Source organism: Polistes canadensis, unplaced genomic scaffold (genome assembly GCF_001313835.1).
Source record: "Polistes canadensis isolate GaletaPanama2010 unplaced genomic scaffold, ASM131383v1 scaffold_281, whole genome shotgun sequence".
In the NCBI taxonomy this organism is placed as follows: Eukaryota; Metazoa; Arthropoda; class Insecta; order Hymenoptera; family Vespidae; genus Polistes; species Polistes canadensis.
The window spans coordinates 152,396-170,193 of NW_014569828.1; the positions used below are offsets into that span (position 1 = coordinate 152,396).

At 27.9% G+C, this 17,798-nt stretch overlaps 3 protein-coding genes across 3 annotated transcripts in view; 1 reads left to right on the forward strand and 2 right to left on the reverse strand.

Moving 5' to 3' along the window:
• LOC106791052 (trehalase-like) overlaps window positions 1-7,075 on the forward strand; it is a 25,032-nt gene extending 17,957 nt beyond the window's left edge. The window contains exons 10-11 of the mRNA XM_014756407.1: window positions 5,717-5,922; window positions 6,489-7,075. Coding sequence (XP_014611893.1) covers window positions 5,717-5,914 — 198 coding nt within the window. The 3' untranslated portion in view covers window positions 5,915-5,922; window positions 6,489-7,075. The remainder of the gene's footprint in view (window positions 1-5,716; window positions 5,923-6,488) is intronic.
• Window positions 7,076-9,081: 2,006 nt separating this feature from the next.
• Window positions 9,082-11,188, reverse strand: LOC106791045 (B9 domain-containing protein 1). Its single transcript, XM_014756394.1, has 5 exons — window positions 10,794-11,188; window positions 10,337-10,448; window positions 10,074-10,182; window positions 9,528-9,646; window positions 9,082-9,215 (listed from the first exon to the last, which is right to left on the reverse strand). The coding sequence occupies exons 1-5, from the start codon at window positions 10,917-10,919 to the stop codon at window positions 9,112-9,114; spliced, it is 570 nt and encodes a 189-aa protein (XP_014611880.1). The 5' UTR covers window positions 10,920-11,188; the 3' UTR covers window positions 9,082-9,111.
• Window positions 11,189-11,978: 790 nt separating this feature from the next.
• On the reverse strand, window positions 11,979-17,342 carry LOC106791048 (probable aconitate hydratase, mitochondrial). The gene is made up of 9 exons (XM_014756399.1): window positions 17,165-17,342; window positions 15,555-15,709; window positions 15,269-15,435; window positions 14,342-15,097; window positions 14,052-14,254; window positions 13,349-13,637; window positions 12,887-13,160; window positions 12,462-12,810; window positions 11,979-12,386 (listed from the first exon to the last, which is right to left on the reverse strand). The coding sequence occupies exons 1-9, from the start codon at window positions 17,195-17,197 to the stop codon at window positions 12,246-12,248; spliced, it is 2,367 nt and encodes a 788-aa protein (XP_014611885.1). The 5' UTR covers window positions 17,198-17,342; the 3' UTR covers window positions 11,979-12,245.
• Window positions 17,343-17,798: the final 456 nt, after the last annotated feature.

The window sequence follows — 17,798 nt, forward strand, 5'->3', positions numbered from 1 at the left end:
TCGGCTTTTATTGGGAATATTTTTTTTTATCTTTTTCATTTTATTTATATGCCATTTGTCGAACAACATTTTCTATATAAACGTGTATAGATATATATATATATATACCATATATATTATATATGTAATACTTACATAAGTATTTGCGTATCAATATCGATTTACATCAAAACGAACAAGTTTTCAAATGGAAAAAGACATTTCATGAGGTTTTGTCGAATAAGAATATTACTTTTGGTTTTATCGGTAAAAGTTTCGAAGATACGATCGAAAAGTTTATCGAATCAATGTGGAATCATGAAACGAAAACGGTCACCATGTTCTCGATAAATTCGGTTAACGGAAAATGATCTAAGAGCATAAAACAAGACAGGGTATAAAACTTTACTTCAAAATAACGTTGCATGCGAATTGACAAACGTAAAACGATGCACAAGAAAAATATATTTTATTGATGAAATATATAATATATAACTTTAACGAAAAAGATTTTCTCAAATATACTATAATAATTAGTAATATAAAAAATCAATATATTCTTCGAGTTTTATATATTACGTATAATACAATAGTATATGCAATGAGCGTTGAAATTTTGTTATTCCAATTTTATCTCTATTTATTTATTCTTCTTTTTCTTTTTTAATTTAATATAATTTCTACAAATTATAGATATCATACATTCAGAAGCATAAATTTTTTGAAAACTTACTAAAAAGAAAAGAAAAATCACAACTACGAGATAAAAATTAACAAAATCCTATTTAATTCTAAGAACTCAATTAAAAATTGCTGCTAAGTTTACTTTTACTATTTCTTAATCTTACCACAAAAGCAATAGCAATCAAATTTCTAGCAATCATAAGTTTTTTTCTACATTTTATTAATACAATATATTTCAAGACATTTTTCGTTTATTTTAATTGTAAGTAAAATTAGTTTCCCTTTTCAAAAGCTGCACTCTCGCGAGTACTTATAACTTTTACTTTTTACTTTTAGCTTACTGTATATACGTGATATACTTAAATACATAAATCTATACTATATATTATATATAGCTAACTGTAAAGAAACGAGAAACTAAAAGACGACTCTCTTACGATTTGCTAAACTTTAATAAATATACCTATTCGTACAATAAAAAAAGGAAAGGAAAATAAAACTAACCCGACCTGAAATCAACATTTAATACGATGATAATAATATACATATATATATATACACACACACATACATACTAAACGAACGTATTAAACTTTTCAATCAAGTTGTTACAATAATCTCATTATTATTATCGTGGCTTTTAATTAAATATAAAAAAAAAACAAAAAGGAACATTTATAATTTGAAACGTAATATTCTTTTGGTTGTTTTTCTCTTTTTTTAATTAAAAAATAAAAACACTTTACACGGTTTATTTTTCGTGCTGCTGCTGTTGCAAAAAGAAAAACTTTTCCACCTGGTCTACCGACAATAAAATTAATCGAAGAATTGCAATTGACGGCTGGCGTTCAATTAAAAATTTACGAATGTAAAAGAATTGTTAATTAGAATATACGATGTGTAAGGTAACGTTGAAAGATAAGTTGTGAAAAGATTATTATTAATAAAGAAAAAAATAGTATAGAAAGATAAGATAACCGCGAAGAATGAAAGATATTTCACGATAAGAGAAAAAAAAAGTAAAAAAATCCATCGCGAGGTTAAATTAACGATAAATTGTTCGACGTTAAATTAACAATCCATTAAGTTGAGTAAACGAACACCGCCAACACAGTTCAATCAGGATCCTCATATCAAACCTTAAATAAAGATAATCAAAGTTCGTTCGAGTGAGCTCGTACCAGAAATGAAAAAGACAAAGAAAGAAGAAAAATAGAAAGAAAAAAGAAACCTACTTTCACATTACTGAAAACCACGTCCGAATTTAAAACGTTACGCAGTTCTTTTCTACTCTTTAATAAGAAAAAGAAAACAACATTTTATTTTACACATACATACATATTAAAAAATATCGATAATAGATACATATATAATATATTGTCCTGTTGATTACATAAACAAAAAAAAAGGTTCATTTTTAAAGAAGAAATTGATGAAAGATACTTCATTTATCATCGTAACGTAAATTGTTCTTTCCATCTGACAGTGAATCGTAAAAACTCAATCCCCCCTCCTCTCTACTCCCGTTTGTTTCTTTTCATTTTTCTTTTCAAATATATGTACATATATAATATATAATGTATTTCTATGTAATTTAACTTTTCGTGTTCTTTTCTTCTTACTCCTTCTCGAATTTGACGTTGGTATAAGGAAGGCAAAATTTTTGACCAATCAATCATTTAAAATCTGACAGGAGTTGTAAAGTTTTATATATTCTAGAAAAGAAACAATAATTTTCTTTTCGAAAAGAAAAAAAAAATATAAAGACAAACGTATTAGTGGATTAATTATTTAATAAAGAATTTCGAGATCCAGAGTAAAAAATAAGAAAAGAAAAAAGTGAATAATTGCAATTTGTACGAATTATCAAACGATCATTCGACTTTCTTCATTAGTCATACAAACTTATAGATAAACTATCAGTCGCAGTTAAATTTTAAACGATTGTTGTTTCTTAACAAGCAAAGTTTATCCATTGAGCTTTTGATAGAGTTCCAACTTTACATCAATAATCAAGATTACGATGTCGTTGAATACCAACCAAATGCCAAGTGTTATTAGAAAGTTATTATTCTAAATTAAATAGGAAACTTTTCCGTTGAAAAGAATCAAATATAACAATAATAGAATAAATGAATGAGATTGGATTTTTATTGAAAATGTTTCTTTTCTTCTTTTTTTTTTTTTTTATAACCATTTAGAATTTTTATTTTATTCCAAGCGTAGAACAAATCTTTTGTATTTTTTTTTCCTTCTTTCTTTTTTTGCAGTTATACATTTTTATTTTACGCAAAGTGTAGTGCAAGCTTTTTTTTTTTTTATTTTCTTTTTTTTTCACGTTTATGCAAAACTTCCGACGAAAAGAATAAAAACATAGCGATGCGTTAGACTATATTAAAATGAATAAATCTGAATTTTTATATATCGAATTTTTTAACTATTTGGAATTTTCATTTTGTTCAAAGTGTAGTGTAAATCTTTTGGTTTTGTTTAGTTTGCAATTATACATAACTTTTATTCGAAAATAATCACAACAATAACGATATATTATAATAAAAGGATAAGTGAATTTTTATTCTTGTATTTGTTTAGAATCCTTTCGAATTTGTATTTTATTTAATAATACGTGTAGTGTGTTTATTTCGTAAAATTCAATTAACTTTCTTTAATCCTTCTGATTAGCCCCTAGTAGTGTTTCAGTAGAAGTAAACAAATGGACAAATTAATGTGACATGATTGTGCAGTTGTAACAGTAACGTATTCAAAATCTTCAGATATTGTAATACAACCAAAGCAACTATCTAACATTAATTCATGTACATTCGCTTCTAAATTCAACAATTGGTTACCATTCGTCAGCTAATATAGTTGAAGGGTTTGGTGTCTATCATACATGTGTAGCATACAAATGTTTTGATTATCTCTAGTGTGACTTGACTTGTTGTATTAAACCCACAGATAACAATTTTGTCAATCGTGTATGTTAATAAGATAAAAAACTTTCATGACGACAAAAATAATCTTTCCAAAAATAAAGATAAACGGTGATACGTAAAACACAAATATTAATTTAATGTAATTAATTTTAATTCAGGATGATATATGAAAATAACATAAAAACACCTCTACAAATCTCATTATCAATCGTACGTTAATAAAAAAAGAAAAAAAAGATTTAATGACGACAAAAATAATCATTCTAAAAATAAAAATAAACGGTGATACATATTAAATCGTAATTAATATAAAATAAAAACAAATGAGATAATTCAAAGTAATTAATTATAAAAATTAAAAACGATATATATAATATATAATATAAAATAAAAATAAATTTTTCAATTAAATTCATGTAAGATTATACGAACAATATCTAACATAAGAGAAATAAAAAGAAGAAGAAAAAAGGAATAAAACGATATAGAACGAAAAAATTTGTTTTTACATTCGAAACGAATAGTAAAAACATGTCATCTCAAATCCCTTTGAATGTTGTTATTGTTGTTGTTGTTGTCGAAAATCCGTGATCTTCATTTTAAAAGAGGGGTTGAAGTTACCCTTCTACTACGAACGAGATAGGAAAAGATATTTCCCCACCGCGAACGCGAAGGAATTTACAATCTCTCGTGTTAAATTGCTGAATCGTTTGCTCGTTTGTTCGAACGAACGAACGAACGAACGAACAAACTAACTAACGTACGAAAGAAAATAATACCGAAAGGTTTTGATCTATTGAGAACCGGCGGCCATTTTCCATTTATAGGAAATTCGTCGATGAATAAAAGCACCAATATCAAGCGATACCTACGCCATCGTAAAAATTGACCAGGCAGCAGAAAACGAGAAGCAGTTTTACAATCGTAAAAAATATACTACTACTCCCCTCCCCCTCCTCCTTTCTCTTTCTCTCTCCCCTTTTTTTTATATTATTATTCCTTTTATTGTTAGCAAGTCACCGTTACTTTCAAAAGCTACATCATAACTCGATATGACCAATCGTAACTATTCGAGAACACTTTATCCGATAAATCGGATAAAGTTTTACTTTTCTATTTACACAAATTGAACCTTTTCATATATATATGTATTCACTTTTTCCATATAGATATATGTTTTGTAAGACCTTTACAATATTCGAATCTGCGAATCGGCGTTTCTCGACAATTTTGTTCTTTTCGTTTCTTTTTTTCTTTTTCTTTTTTTTTTTTACGACTGTGTGTCATTGCCTCGAAATGTCACAACCGAGAGAAAAGTCAGGAAAAAAAACACTTCGGTTGGTATATTACGTAGACGCGATATAAAGCCAAGTTGGTACTTCATCCGTGTGCTAGATTAAAAATTTTTAGTCGACGTTTTCAACAAAGCCACGAAATCCCTCCACGTTATGTCATTTCGAGTTCTTTGACCTAACAACTGAAATCACATGGAAAAAAAAAAGAAAAAGAAAGAAGAAAAATGAAAGAAAACGAAACGACAAAAATAGACCAACTGTCCCCCCCCCCCTCTATTTCTTCTTCATCCACTTCAATTTTATTTCTCATAATAACCAGCATTTTATTGTGTTCATAATTGTATATTTAATTCGTGATTAATGCTTCAACATAATCAACAAAGAAATATTAATAAATACGCGATATATTAAATTAAAAAATTTAATTTTTAATTACATATTTTATTTTTCGTGCTGCAAAGTGACACAGTTATTAATAATAAATCATTATCCTTTAAATCATATGATAATTTTATCACGATTAAATGTCATTCTCTATTTTTCTCTCTTTCTCTCTTTATATTTGTCTTTTAGAATTTACAAAGATTAGTATTCAAGCGTCAATCTTGATCCATCCGGTTCGTTCGGTTTTCCCTTCAATATGGAATTAGACGAGTAAATTGGGTGCATGTCTCACGAGAATAGGTTCACTATAATACAACTTCTAACTATAATAACGTTGTACAGTGTCTTAGGTACAGGTTGTTCATTATTATCCGATCGAATTTTCTTTGAGCTTAGACGATATCTGATTATCTGACCATAATTATGTTTTACTTGCAGTATGATGCTACTTCACCGGGAAAAGGTGGCGGTGGTGGTGAATATAACGTTCAAGAAGGTTTCGGATGGACTAACGGCATTGTTTTTGAATTCTTAAAAACATTTCCGGATATGAAAATGAGCAATAATGTTAACAACGGCGAACCAAGTGTCGTTGACGTTAATAATAACGCGTACGATCACAACGACGTTAAATAATGATCCAGGTAAATTGCAAATAAAAATTGAATTAAAAAAAAAAAAAAAGAAGTGTGTGTGTGTCCCTCTTGAAATAATGTAACTTTATTTTAAACATTTTGTCCATAAAACTAAACGTAATAGAGAAAAATATTTTTTAAAGTACAATAAGTATGATAGGTATATATATATGAGAATACTTCGAAACTAATTTAAATTAGATAAATAATATCGCTCGAAAGTATTTTACGAGATACGATAGTAACAAAAAAAAAAAGTATCTTACGTTAGTGAATGTTCATATTTCTTCTTTCAAGTCACGATGTTTCATTCGTTCTTTTTTTCTTTTTCTTCTTCTTCTCGGAAAAGTAGTTACCGATGTGTACGTGAGATTTACGCTAGAGTTATATTTCTAAATGCCCCTCGACTTGCATTTCTTTATTCGAATAATTCCTAGTTATTCTCAAAACGTTTCTGTCAAAGAGGAGGAGAGAAAACGATCTCGAGATATATATATGAATTTATTCAAGGTGCATAAGATGTATATATATACGCGAAACTCAACGAATAATAATAATGTTAAATTTCTTTTCAGGATTACAGGATACCGTGCCAAACGTGATTTTGCCAATGAATCTAGTCCATAAGCAAAATAGGACAGCAAAGTTACCAAATTAAATTTTAAAAACTTTATTCTATATATTATATTATATTATTATCTTATATTGTCTTTACACTGTCTAAAACAAAGTATTGCAAGCCTCGCATCGGTATGTTGTGTTATGTATGCGTGAATAAGTATAAAAGATAAGTACAGTTGAAGAAATAGTGTGGAAGGTTCTAACGTCAGTAAATAGTGTATATGTGTGTGTGTGGTTGTGTATGTAATTAACAGCCGAGAAAAGTATTGAAGATTCTCGAGCTTACACTAAATTGTGTTATATTTTGCGTGATGCAATGTGCATTTATCTACTAGGAATGTATATATTTTGTACTTATATTTTGTTCAAATCAATACTTGAACACAAATTGTATAATATATGTACATATATATATATGTAGATTACATATCCCATATAATTATATACATATGTAATAAATTAACTATAATTACACACTTAGGAGAATAAAATATAATTTATTTTACTGTAATATATATATATTATGCATTATCAACGTAACTTATTACTACGTGATTTATTTCTTTTACCCTTAAATATTAACCTAAATATTTTTTGTTTCGGTAAAATAATTAATTAATTAAAAATCAAATTTATATATATTATAATAAAAAAAAGGAGGAAACAAATGAGTACGCTGTTATTTTTTAAATTTCGCGTTATACGTTAAAATATAACAAATTTTTATTCGATCTAAATATAAGAAAACATCTTTCATTTCTTTTTCCATACTTTTTCTTTCTTATTTTTTATTTTTCTTTTTTTCTTAAAACTGGGCTCGATTTATTTTCCTCATTACTATCTTCGCTTCATTAGTCACAATGTTTCGCGTTACGCGTTCTTGCAGCAGTTTCAAAGTCGAAATGCGGAAGTTTACGTTAGTTATAGTTTCTCAATCTAAACTTGTTATAATAGCAGCTCCTTAAATAAAGGCAAAAATGTGCAACGAAAAACTTGGTTATTAGTTTATTGTTTCTCTAGACGATATTGTTCGTTAATTAAATGCAAATAAGTGATAAGCATCATAAATATGTACGTTCGTTAATTATATATAAGTATCAAATCTTTGAACCTTTGAAATCGGTAATTGAGCGTAAAAAACTTTGTTTAACTCTGAAAAAAAAAAACATCTAAATATGACTTTTTGATTTTGTTTAAATATTAAACACTTTTCGAATTTAATTTGCTAAATTAAGTTTCGATCATTAGCAATTTCTACGACATTTTCTATTTGATAAAAGTGAAGGAGGAGCAAAAGTACGCGAAAAAAAAAAACAAACAAAAAAAAAAGAAAAATTAAGAGAATTAATAAAATTAGAAAACCTACTGAGAATTCCTAGTTCTATTATATATAACTTCTTTCAACGTTGTACCGTAAAATCCAAAATAAAACATAAATTAACGCATGCCCTTCCTTCCTTCTTTTTTTTTTCACTTTTCACCGTAGTATTCTTTATTCATACACATTAAAACTTTATCATATATATAATATGTAAAAGAAAAAAGATTACAAAACATTGAAAGATAAAATATTATGGCGAAGCAAAAGTTCGTGTTATAAATTGTATTATAAATTGCATAATGGTTGTTTTTTTTTGTGTAAAAATTTACTTTGGAAATATTAATATTAAAAAATGCACGAACTTTTGGTTCACCCTAATAGCAAATATCCCAGGAGAGCAATTTCATCCAAATCTCAATGAAGGTTTCGTTTAATTCTATACTATCGCATAGCAATTTCCGGTATTGTCAAATTATCATTGTGATTAACGACAATAACCAAATCGTTTTGCCTTAAGGTTTCTCTTATAGGAAACTATACTCGTAAAGCCAAAGTATCATAACCATTTACGTTTTACGAAACATCCCCGTTATATGAATATTAATGAAGACATTTTACATGACACAGCATGCCAATTTACTTTCCTCAAAATTACAGGAAACTACTATTAATACTATATTTCATTATATTAAATCCTATTTTTTCAATTAAAATCTTTATACTTAATATTACGTTTATTAAAAGACATCTTTCGCATGTTATTTATTACTTTTTTTTATTTCCTTTTTTTTCATTCAAATAAATTATTATAACGTTCGATAGGAGAGATTAAACATTTTCGTAGAAATTATTTTCTCGATTCAAATTGAACTCTGAAATATTTGTATTAAAGATATTAGAAAGATCAAAAAACTTGAAAATGAAATAAGGACAAAATAATAATAAAAAAAGAAGAAAAAGAAAAGAAAAAATAAACAAAATGGCAAAAAAGCAATAGCATTTCATCTACTAAGAACGTATTTATAAACGGATCAAAGCATAGGCTTTGAATTGAATGAAATAAATGTTATAAGAGTATACAAGTAGATTTTAATGAGAATTTATGACGAGGAAAAGGAAATAATGCTAAACGTAAATGTTTAAAAACAAAACTAAACAAAAAAGAAAACAGCAAAGAGATAGAAACTAAATGTAACATTTTACATTGGAGAAGAAACGATAAACAAGAAAAAAAAAGGAAAAAAAAGAATGATTACTTATTTTCCTTTATCTTCTCCATTGTTGTAACCCAGTTTTAAAAAATCTTTCAATACGACGTTAAAGGTCAAATTAACGTGTCCTTGAACCTTCATACGTGTCACTGCAATACATAAAAACATTTATCTCCAGATTCATTTCCGATTCATCGTTTGATTCTTTCTTACTCGAATCTAATATTTTATTATTTTTATATAATAAATAAAATAAAATAAATTGTTGCAATATTAAATTAGAAAATCTTATTAATTTTTATAAATGCTTGTAAGAAATTGCGATTAGTATTAAATATTAATTACTCGTAAAATAAACGAGATTATACCGTATTTATTAGCAGCGGTTGTAATTAGTGGATTTTTTTCTTTTACTTTTTTTTTTAAATTAAATTATATCATATAACTTTTGTTTAACTCACGTTCTCGTCCACCACCAGTAGCCAATATTGCTGGATCTATTAATTCTGGTCTTTTACCTGTCAACCAAGCAGCTAATTGTTGCAACGTGGAAGATGATTGAGGAATGTAAATGGAAACTCTGTGTAAATAAAATAAAATGATCAAATAATGAAACATTCGAATGTGAAAGATCTTGTAGGAATTGCAATTGCTTTGTTTTTCCTAATTTTGTAACCGTCGATATTTAAACAATTAATAAACGCGACGAATTATTTGCGATAAAATATTTAAAATTATTGCAAATATATATTCGATATCTTATCGTTAATAGATACTTCAAATAGGTTTTTATTTATGATTTACTTTGTTCGATGATACATTTTAATTTCAATTTGTAAATTATTATCCTCTAATCTGTTGGACGATAAGAACGTAATGTATTTTTTTATTTTTTTTTCAGGTAGGAAATCCATCTTGCTAACTAATTAATTTTGTTTCTCCCCTTGAGATAAGAATAAAAAAAAAGAAGAATAATTTTGATTAGTACAAAATGAGCATTAAATTACCTTTTTTCGTGATATCCCGTTGTAAGAGGCAAATGACATACACCGTAACCTTCGATAACATCATGATCAAACATATCTAATCCGTAAATAGACATTATTAGTTGCGGCCCTGAAACATATATCATCGATTATTAAAATTAATTGTTATTGCACTTTTTTCAACAATTAATTAATGATTTTTTTAACAGATCAATAAAAAATTTTGTAGGTATATTTATTCTATTTGTTTTTCTTTTTTACTATATATCATCGATTATTCTTACATCCATGGGGATTTGTACTTTTGAACGTTATTTCCAACGGGAAGTTCCAAACAATAAGATTTCTTGGATCGTTACTGCATTTGCACATTTGCGTCAGTCCTTCTTCGATTCCCTAACAAAAAAATAATGAAATTTAATTTATAGTAAAATTATAAAAATATTAGGGTAGGTTGAAAAGTTTTGAGCTGCAACAAAGAGAAGAACTATACATTTTTATATATATATAAATAAAATTGTGTTCAACCAAAATTAAATTGCAACTATGTTAGATTCAAAACTTTTTAATCCACCACACGTAGAGTTTCGATGATTGAAACCTATTGTTATTCACAGCGATAACTTTGATATATTTCTATAGTAATTCTATTTTGTCATTTCTTTAGTTTCATATGAAATTAAATAGAAAAAACTCGTGAAAAATTTTAAATAAAATCATTTGAAATACATTACTACTAACAGCCACAACGCTCCATTCGGGACCAAAATGAAACCCGTATTTGCAATATGCATTATCGGTATTGTAGAACTCTGCATATTCAATAGAGCCTGTAATAGATAAAAAAAACTGCCCTTCCACTGACATTATCTTATAAACAACTGAATAAATATATTTCTTTATTGTGTGTGTGTGGTGTGCGTTAATTATAATCTATTATATTTAACAATAAGAACTAGGTTAGAACAACACAACACTTCTATCTTTACTAACTACGGATTGTATGTGGTATATTGAAAACGCGTTGCTATGGGATACGCGCATGCGGAATACTAACAGAAGTTATACTATATATATACCCATTAATCGCGCCAAATTTTAAAGATTGCAACATGCTATATGCACAATTGATTCTATTTTTATTTAAAATTATATATGTTATATACTATATATATATAATCAATCATATATAATATAAATCCTGTGCTGTAAATAAAATTCAAGAAACATAGATATTGTAATTTTTTGAAATCATTTCAGAATTTCTTATGTGAATAAACGAAGAATTATTAATTACGTTAATTGAAATTTGTTTTCTTAAGAATAAACTCTGATAAAATGAACAAAATTAATTTGGGAAAAATGTATCTTTTTTTAAAAAAGAGATATAACTATTAAAAGAGATGTGCATTATGATATGCATTTTTTTTTTTACATATTTTAAGGGTTTTAACTCAATTAAAAGGTAATTTCGATTTTGCATGGAATAGCCCATAAATATATAACGCAACATATTAAATCTAATAACAAAAAATAAACACGGAAGAATCATAATCAAATAAAATCATCGACTTGCAAATACTGTCGAGTATTTTATTTGTTCTTATTTCATTGACAGCAATTGTACATTTTTCTTTTTTTTTAAGTCAGTCAATAATCATATAATTTATATCATCCGTACTTAAAAGATTTTTACATAGACAATAAAACTACGTCTTGTGAATATGTACATAATAACTTGTCGGATAAAGACAAATTCTAATATCACCCTTTCGAGCAACCCCCTTGTTTATCATAAATCATGTATCATTTTACATTACATTTACATAGATGATTGTAAGTAAATCTACATGACATTCTAATAACTAACGTCTTTACCCAACGAGAATAAGCAGGAAACCACGATGAAAAAGAGATCGCTTAAAATCTATGGAATATGTTCTTTTGATAATTCATTATATACTTTAAGGTATCCTGAAAATTAATCGGAAGTATCGTTTAAATTTTACATATCTACATTAATGAAGTTGAAACAGTTCTAATGAAGAGTAAAACCTATGAATACAACAATGCTGTAACATTGAACTGTTTTTGAGTGGTTTATAAACGATCTATGCATAACTAGATAAAATTATGTACGTTTCTCAATTTGACATTTTATATTCACTTTCTTTTTACAAGAAAATAATGATCTTATTTTCCCGTGGCAATTTCCTTCATACGGTTCAAAGCGGAGCCAGCTTTGAACCAACCTATTTGTTGGTCGTTTAATGTGTGATTTAAACTAATCACATCAACCTTTCCATCTTTGTGTTTGATCTCTGCTTTCACAGGCTGCAAAAATAAAAAAGAATAGCATGTATAGTTATTCTTAAATTATGTATTAAACATTTTTATTTAATAGTTTACCTTGCCAGGAGCTATGTTATTCAGTCCAAGAAGACTGATTTTATCTGTAGGTTGAATTTTGTCATAATCACTGGGATTGGCAAACGTTAAAGGCAGTAATCCCTGTTTCTTCAAATTCGTTTCATGAATACGTGCAAAACTTTTTACAATAATGGCGCGACCTCCTAAATGGCGTGGTTCAAGAGCAGCATGTTCGCGAGAAGAACCCTCGCCATAATTTTCATCACCAACAGCGACCCATCTAACTCCATTTTTCTTATAATGTCTTGCTACATCAGGTACTGCACCCCACTCACCAGTTAATTGATTCTTTATTTTATTAACTTCACCATTTTCTGAATTAACAGCTCTGAGAATTGAAAATAATTTAGAATATATTATTGATTATTGAGTTATCATTTTGATTATATAAATATAATGCTAACCCAATAAACATATTGTTTGAAATATTGTCCAAGTGACCACGATATTTAAGCCAAGGTCCAGCTGCCGAAATGTGATCAGTGGTGCATTTTCCCTTTACTTTAATAAGAACAGTCAATTCTGTAAGATCTTTGCCATCCCATTTGTCAAATGGTTCTAGTAATTGTAATCTTTGACTTTTCGCATCTACATCAACTTTTACTTTGCCACCATCTGCGGGAGGTGAATCATATGTATCTACACCAGCATCAAATCCACGGTTAGGAAGTTCATCGCCTGTAAATTAAGAGAATGTTAATATATTATAGTTACTTAGCCATTTATAAAAGAATTATTGATTAATTATACTGATTATTGTTACTGATAAATAAAACTAGCAAATAACATTGTAGACTAGATATGGATTGTTTAATAATATTAATTTAGACAATTATATTAAAAATTAATAAATATATATAACTGACCAAAGGGATTATCCAAAAGAAATTCCTTGCCATCATTTCCTTTCAATTTATCTTTCATGGGATTGAAATCTAATCTACCAGCAATAGATAGGGCAGTAACGAGTTCTGGACTTGTAACAAATGCGTGAGTTGCAGGATTGGCATCATTACGTCCTGTAAAATTACGATTGTAAGACGTAACAATAGTATTCTTCTCTCCCTTTTTAACGTCCTTGCGATCCCATTGACCGATGCAAGGGCCGCAAGCATTAGCAAGTACGATGCCACCAAAATCTCGAAGAATCTCTGCCTAATAATAGAACAGAATATTATAAAAATATCTATTTCTTTTTATTTATTAATTATATTTATTTGATCTAGATTAAGAATTGGCGCAAGTCACGTAATTAAATAGTAAGTGAATATACGTATTATGTGTACCCAATAATTGGCACGGATTCAGAAATGTATACACATACAACATAAGTTATATATAAATATATAATAAGAATATTATTAAAATTATAAAAATTTTTAGACTAGTTTTAAAAATTAATCTTTAGAAATATAATTAAGCACATACACGTGGTTTATCGTGATATTAGAATTAAGATATCATTGAAATTACTAGTCTTTCTTAAAGATATTCGATAACTGGTAACAAAACTAATTTTAAAATAATGATTAAGTAACGATTAGTAATTTGAGTCAAAAGATAGCTTACAATTCCGTCACGTTCAATTGTAGCACGAATTTGTTCGGATCCTGGCGTAACATTAAATGTAGATTTTGCTTTTAATCCATGTTTTAAAGCTTGTTTAGCAATATTTGCACAACGACCCATATCTTCGTAAGAACTATTTGTGCATGAGCCGATAAGACCAACTTCGATTTTATTAGGCCAACCATTCTTTTTAGCGGTTTCACCTGAAACAAATTTATATTAAAAAACGAACTTTTCATTTTATACGAACAAAAATTAAAAGATATTATATATATATAATTAATTAATACCTAATTTAGAAATAGGATGAGCAAGATCAGGTGTAAATGGTCCGTTGACATGTGGTTCCAAGGTGGAAAGATCCAATTCGATAATCTGATCGTATTTAGCGCCAGAATCAGCAGTTAAAAGTTTTTCCCTATATTTATCAGCTTCACTGGCTATTTCACCACGACCCGTTGACTTAAGATAATCTTGCATACGATAATTATAAGGGAATACAGATGTAGTAGCACCGATCTCAGCACCCATGTTACAAATTGTTGCCATTCCAGTGCAGCTGATACTGTCAACACCGGGTCCAAAGTATTCAACAATAGCACCTGTACCTCCTTTAACGGTTAGAATACCAGCTACCTTCAAAATAATATCCTTCGGACTGGTCCATCCTTTTAAACCTCCTGTCAATTTAACTCCAATAACTTTAGGACATTTCAATTCCCATGGTATATTTGCCATTACATCAACAGCATCTGCACCACCCACACCAATACATAGGCATCCCAAGCCACCTCCGTTTGGTGTATGAGAATCAGTACCAATCATTAATAGACCGGGGAAAGCATAATTTTCCAAAATAATCTGATGAATGATACCCGAACCAGGATTCCAAAAACCAACTCCGTATTTAGCACCAGCTGTTTTCAAAAAGGTGTAAACCTCTTTGTTGATATCTTTTGCTCGCTTTAAATCTGCATCTCCACCAGTTTGAGCTTCGATTAAATGATCACAATGAATGGTCGATGGAACTGCTACTTTTGGTAAGCCTGTAAAAAATATATGTAAGTATAGTTTAACTAAACAATTATAAAGAGATAAGTGTCTACATTCTGAATTTGAATATTACAGTTATATAATAAGGCGTTAACATATTCGATAAACTTTCACCTATTTAAAATAAATAAAATCATCATTTATAAAACGATAAGAAAATTTACCAGAACTGATAAACTGTAACATAGCCATCTGTGCAGTTGCATCTTGCATCGCAACACGATCTGGACGCAATCTAAGATAACTTGTACCACGTTCGATTTCTTGTTTATTGGGTTCATCGAGATGAGAGTATAATATTTTTTCAGACAATGTCAATGGCCGGTTCAATCTGCAATGATATTTAATTATTATTAAAGAAAAGAATTCTCTCTTCGAACATAAATTTTTATAAAAAAAAAAAAAAAATAAAACTAGTAAAACTAAATCAAATTTAAAATTAATCTTTACCTTTTTTTAACAACCTTTAAAGTATTTTCTAATTTTTCATATGGTAAGTAGCTTGTCTTGTCGAACTTTGACATAGCTACTTTCGCAGCGCCAAAGCTTAAAGGACTTGCACTGAAGCATCTTTGTTGGATTTCTGTTGCAAAGACAGCAAATTTCTGAAAGAGATACATATCTTTCAGTAATTACAATATCGCAGTGATTAATAGAGGTTTAAGGATTTTGCCTTCAGATGGATATAAACATGTTTGTGAAATATGATGATCTATTGTAATACACGTGTAGCAAGAATTCAATCAGCACTGACATATGATATAAATCTCATTGGAAATATTTCAATTGCAATAATGCTTGGTATGAAAAAGTTCATATAATTTTATCTGCTATGTATATTGTCTGCTATTAATAGATAGGACTACGTTGCTAAAAATATACAATATCAACATCCTCATAATACAAAATTGTAATATATGTATATACATATATGATATCATTAAATATTTGTAAAAAAACAATTAAAAATAAAACAATTAATTACTACAGATTTTATTTTATTATTATTGATATTATTAGGCAATTTCCTGCGAAAAATATGGTCAAATAAAATGACTTGCTAAAGATAACGATAAAAAGGTATGATTTCGCAATTCACGAGTGACTCTATTGTTGTAAGAAAAATTTTATCAGTTGATTTTAATTCTATTTATTTATGATAATGTGTCTTTATTTAGATTGATACGCCATTGAAGAATATTTACTAGACTTATTTTTTATTTTTTTCGAAATCCTACATATTACATAAGAAATTCGTATCATATTCTACGAACGTTCTTCTTTGAAGTAAGAAAGAGATAGCATCATTCATTTAACGCGCCAATGAACGATACACTATACAATGTTCGAAATTATAACCTAAAAATATAGAAAGAGCATGATACATATATCTACATTGACTTTCCGATCTCGATTATATAATAAGACTTTGAAAAGAGATGCATTTTACATTTGAATAAATAATATAAAAAAAAATTATATAAGTACATAAAAAAAAATAATAATAAAAAAGACACATGTATTCGTAATGTACAAAAAGAAGGTATTTAAATTACCAGCTGAAAACATAACGTCGAATTAAGAATTCAATTAAAGTAGATTGTGACAGTATCATGTGACAAATGAATTTGTTTTTCTCTTTCATTCTTTTTAAACTCTTTTCTATTTCATTTTACACTAAAACAATGTATGACTCTAAATGTTAGTATAATAAAAAGTTTTCTTAATAATGACAACTAAAACTATATAAATGAGATAAGAGATAAAGTTAAATCGATAAAAAGAATTTATTTGAGAATCGTTTTTATTTATCGATTTCTTCTTATTGGTCATTATAAATTTTGGCACATAACAATACTATTTTAGTGTCACCAATGACCTCTCTAAAAAAAAGAGGTCAAGTGAATGAGTTCGAGAACAAACTCGTCCGTCAATAGAATATTCTTATGCAAACGCGCTCGTTAATTCGTAATCGGGGATCGATAACATTTTCATCAATGTACTTTTTTCTGTTCATTCATTAAATCGATAATCGTTAATTAAAAAAATAAAAGGCATACCTGTGCACTTATAATTCGCGTACAATACGACATCGTTGTTATCTTCGTCAGTGTAGCAGATTCTCGTTCTAAATGTGAATAGCGCAAGCGTCGATGGATAAATTTGCAGAATAAAATATGATTTTTTTTTGACTCTCGTGGCAGTCCTTCTCAAACCGGCCACTAGAGAACTGACGGAATAAACCAACTGTGTGCTAGTATCAAAGTGAACAATATTACGCGCATGCGCTGTCAAAATAAAATCATGAGAATAATACAGTGGCTACATCTCTACTACTGTTCTGTTCTTTATAGTAAATCTATCTTATCAACAATTGATTTAAGAATTTTATCTGTCAATTTTGATAGATTATCGTACGAATGCTAGCAAGGAACTATAATAGCAGAAAAAAATGAATAAATGCTCTTAATTGCACACTATTTGCTCAATCAAAATCCATAATTTTGCTCAGTTTATTTATTAATTATTTAATTAGTTATTAATGATTGAAAATACAAAAATTTGTTTTCCTATTTTTAAGCAAAGCAACGAAGTTTGCAACAGCAGAAAAATTGCTTATTATTTTGCTCAACTTTATTTTATCAAACATTTTTTATTTATCTTTAAATAAATAAGATCTAAACTGAGTTTAAA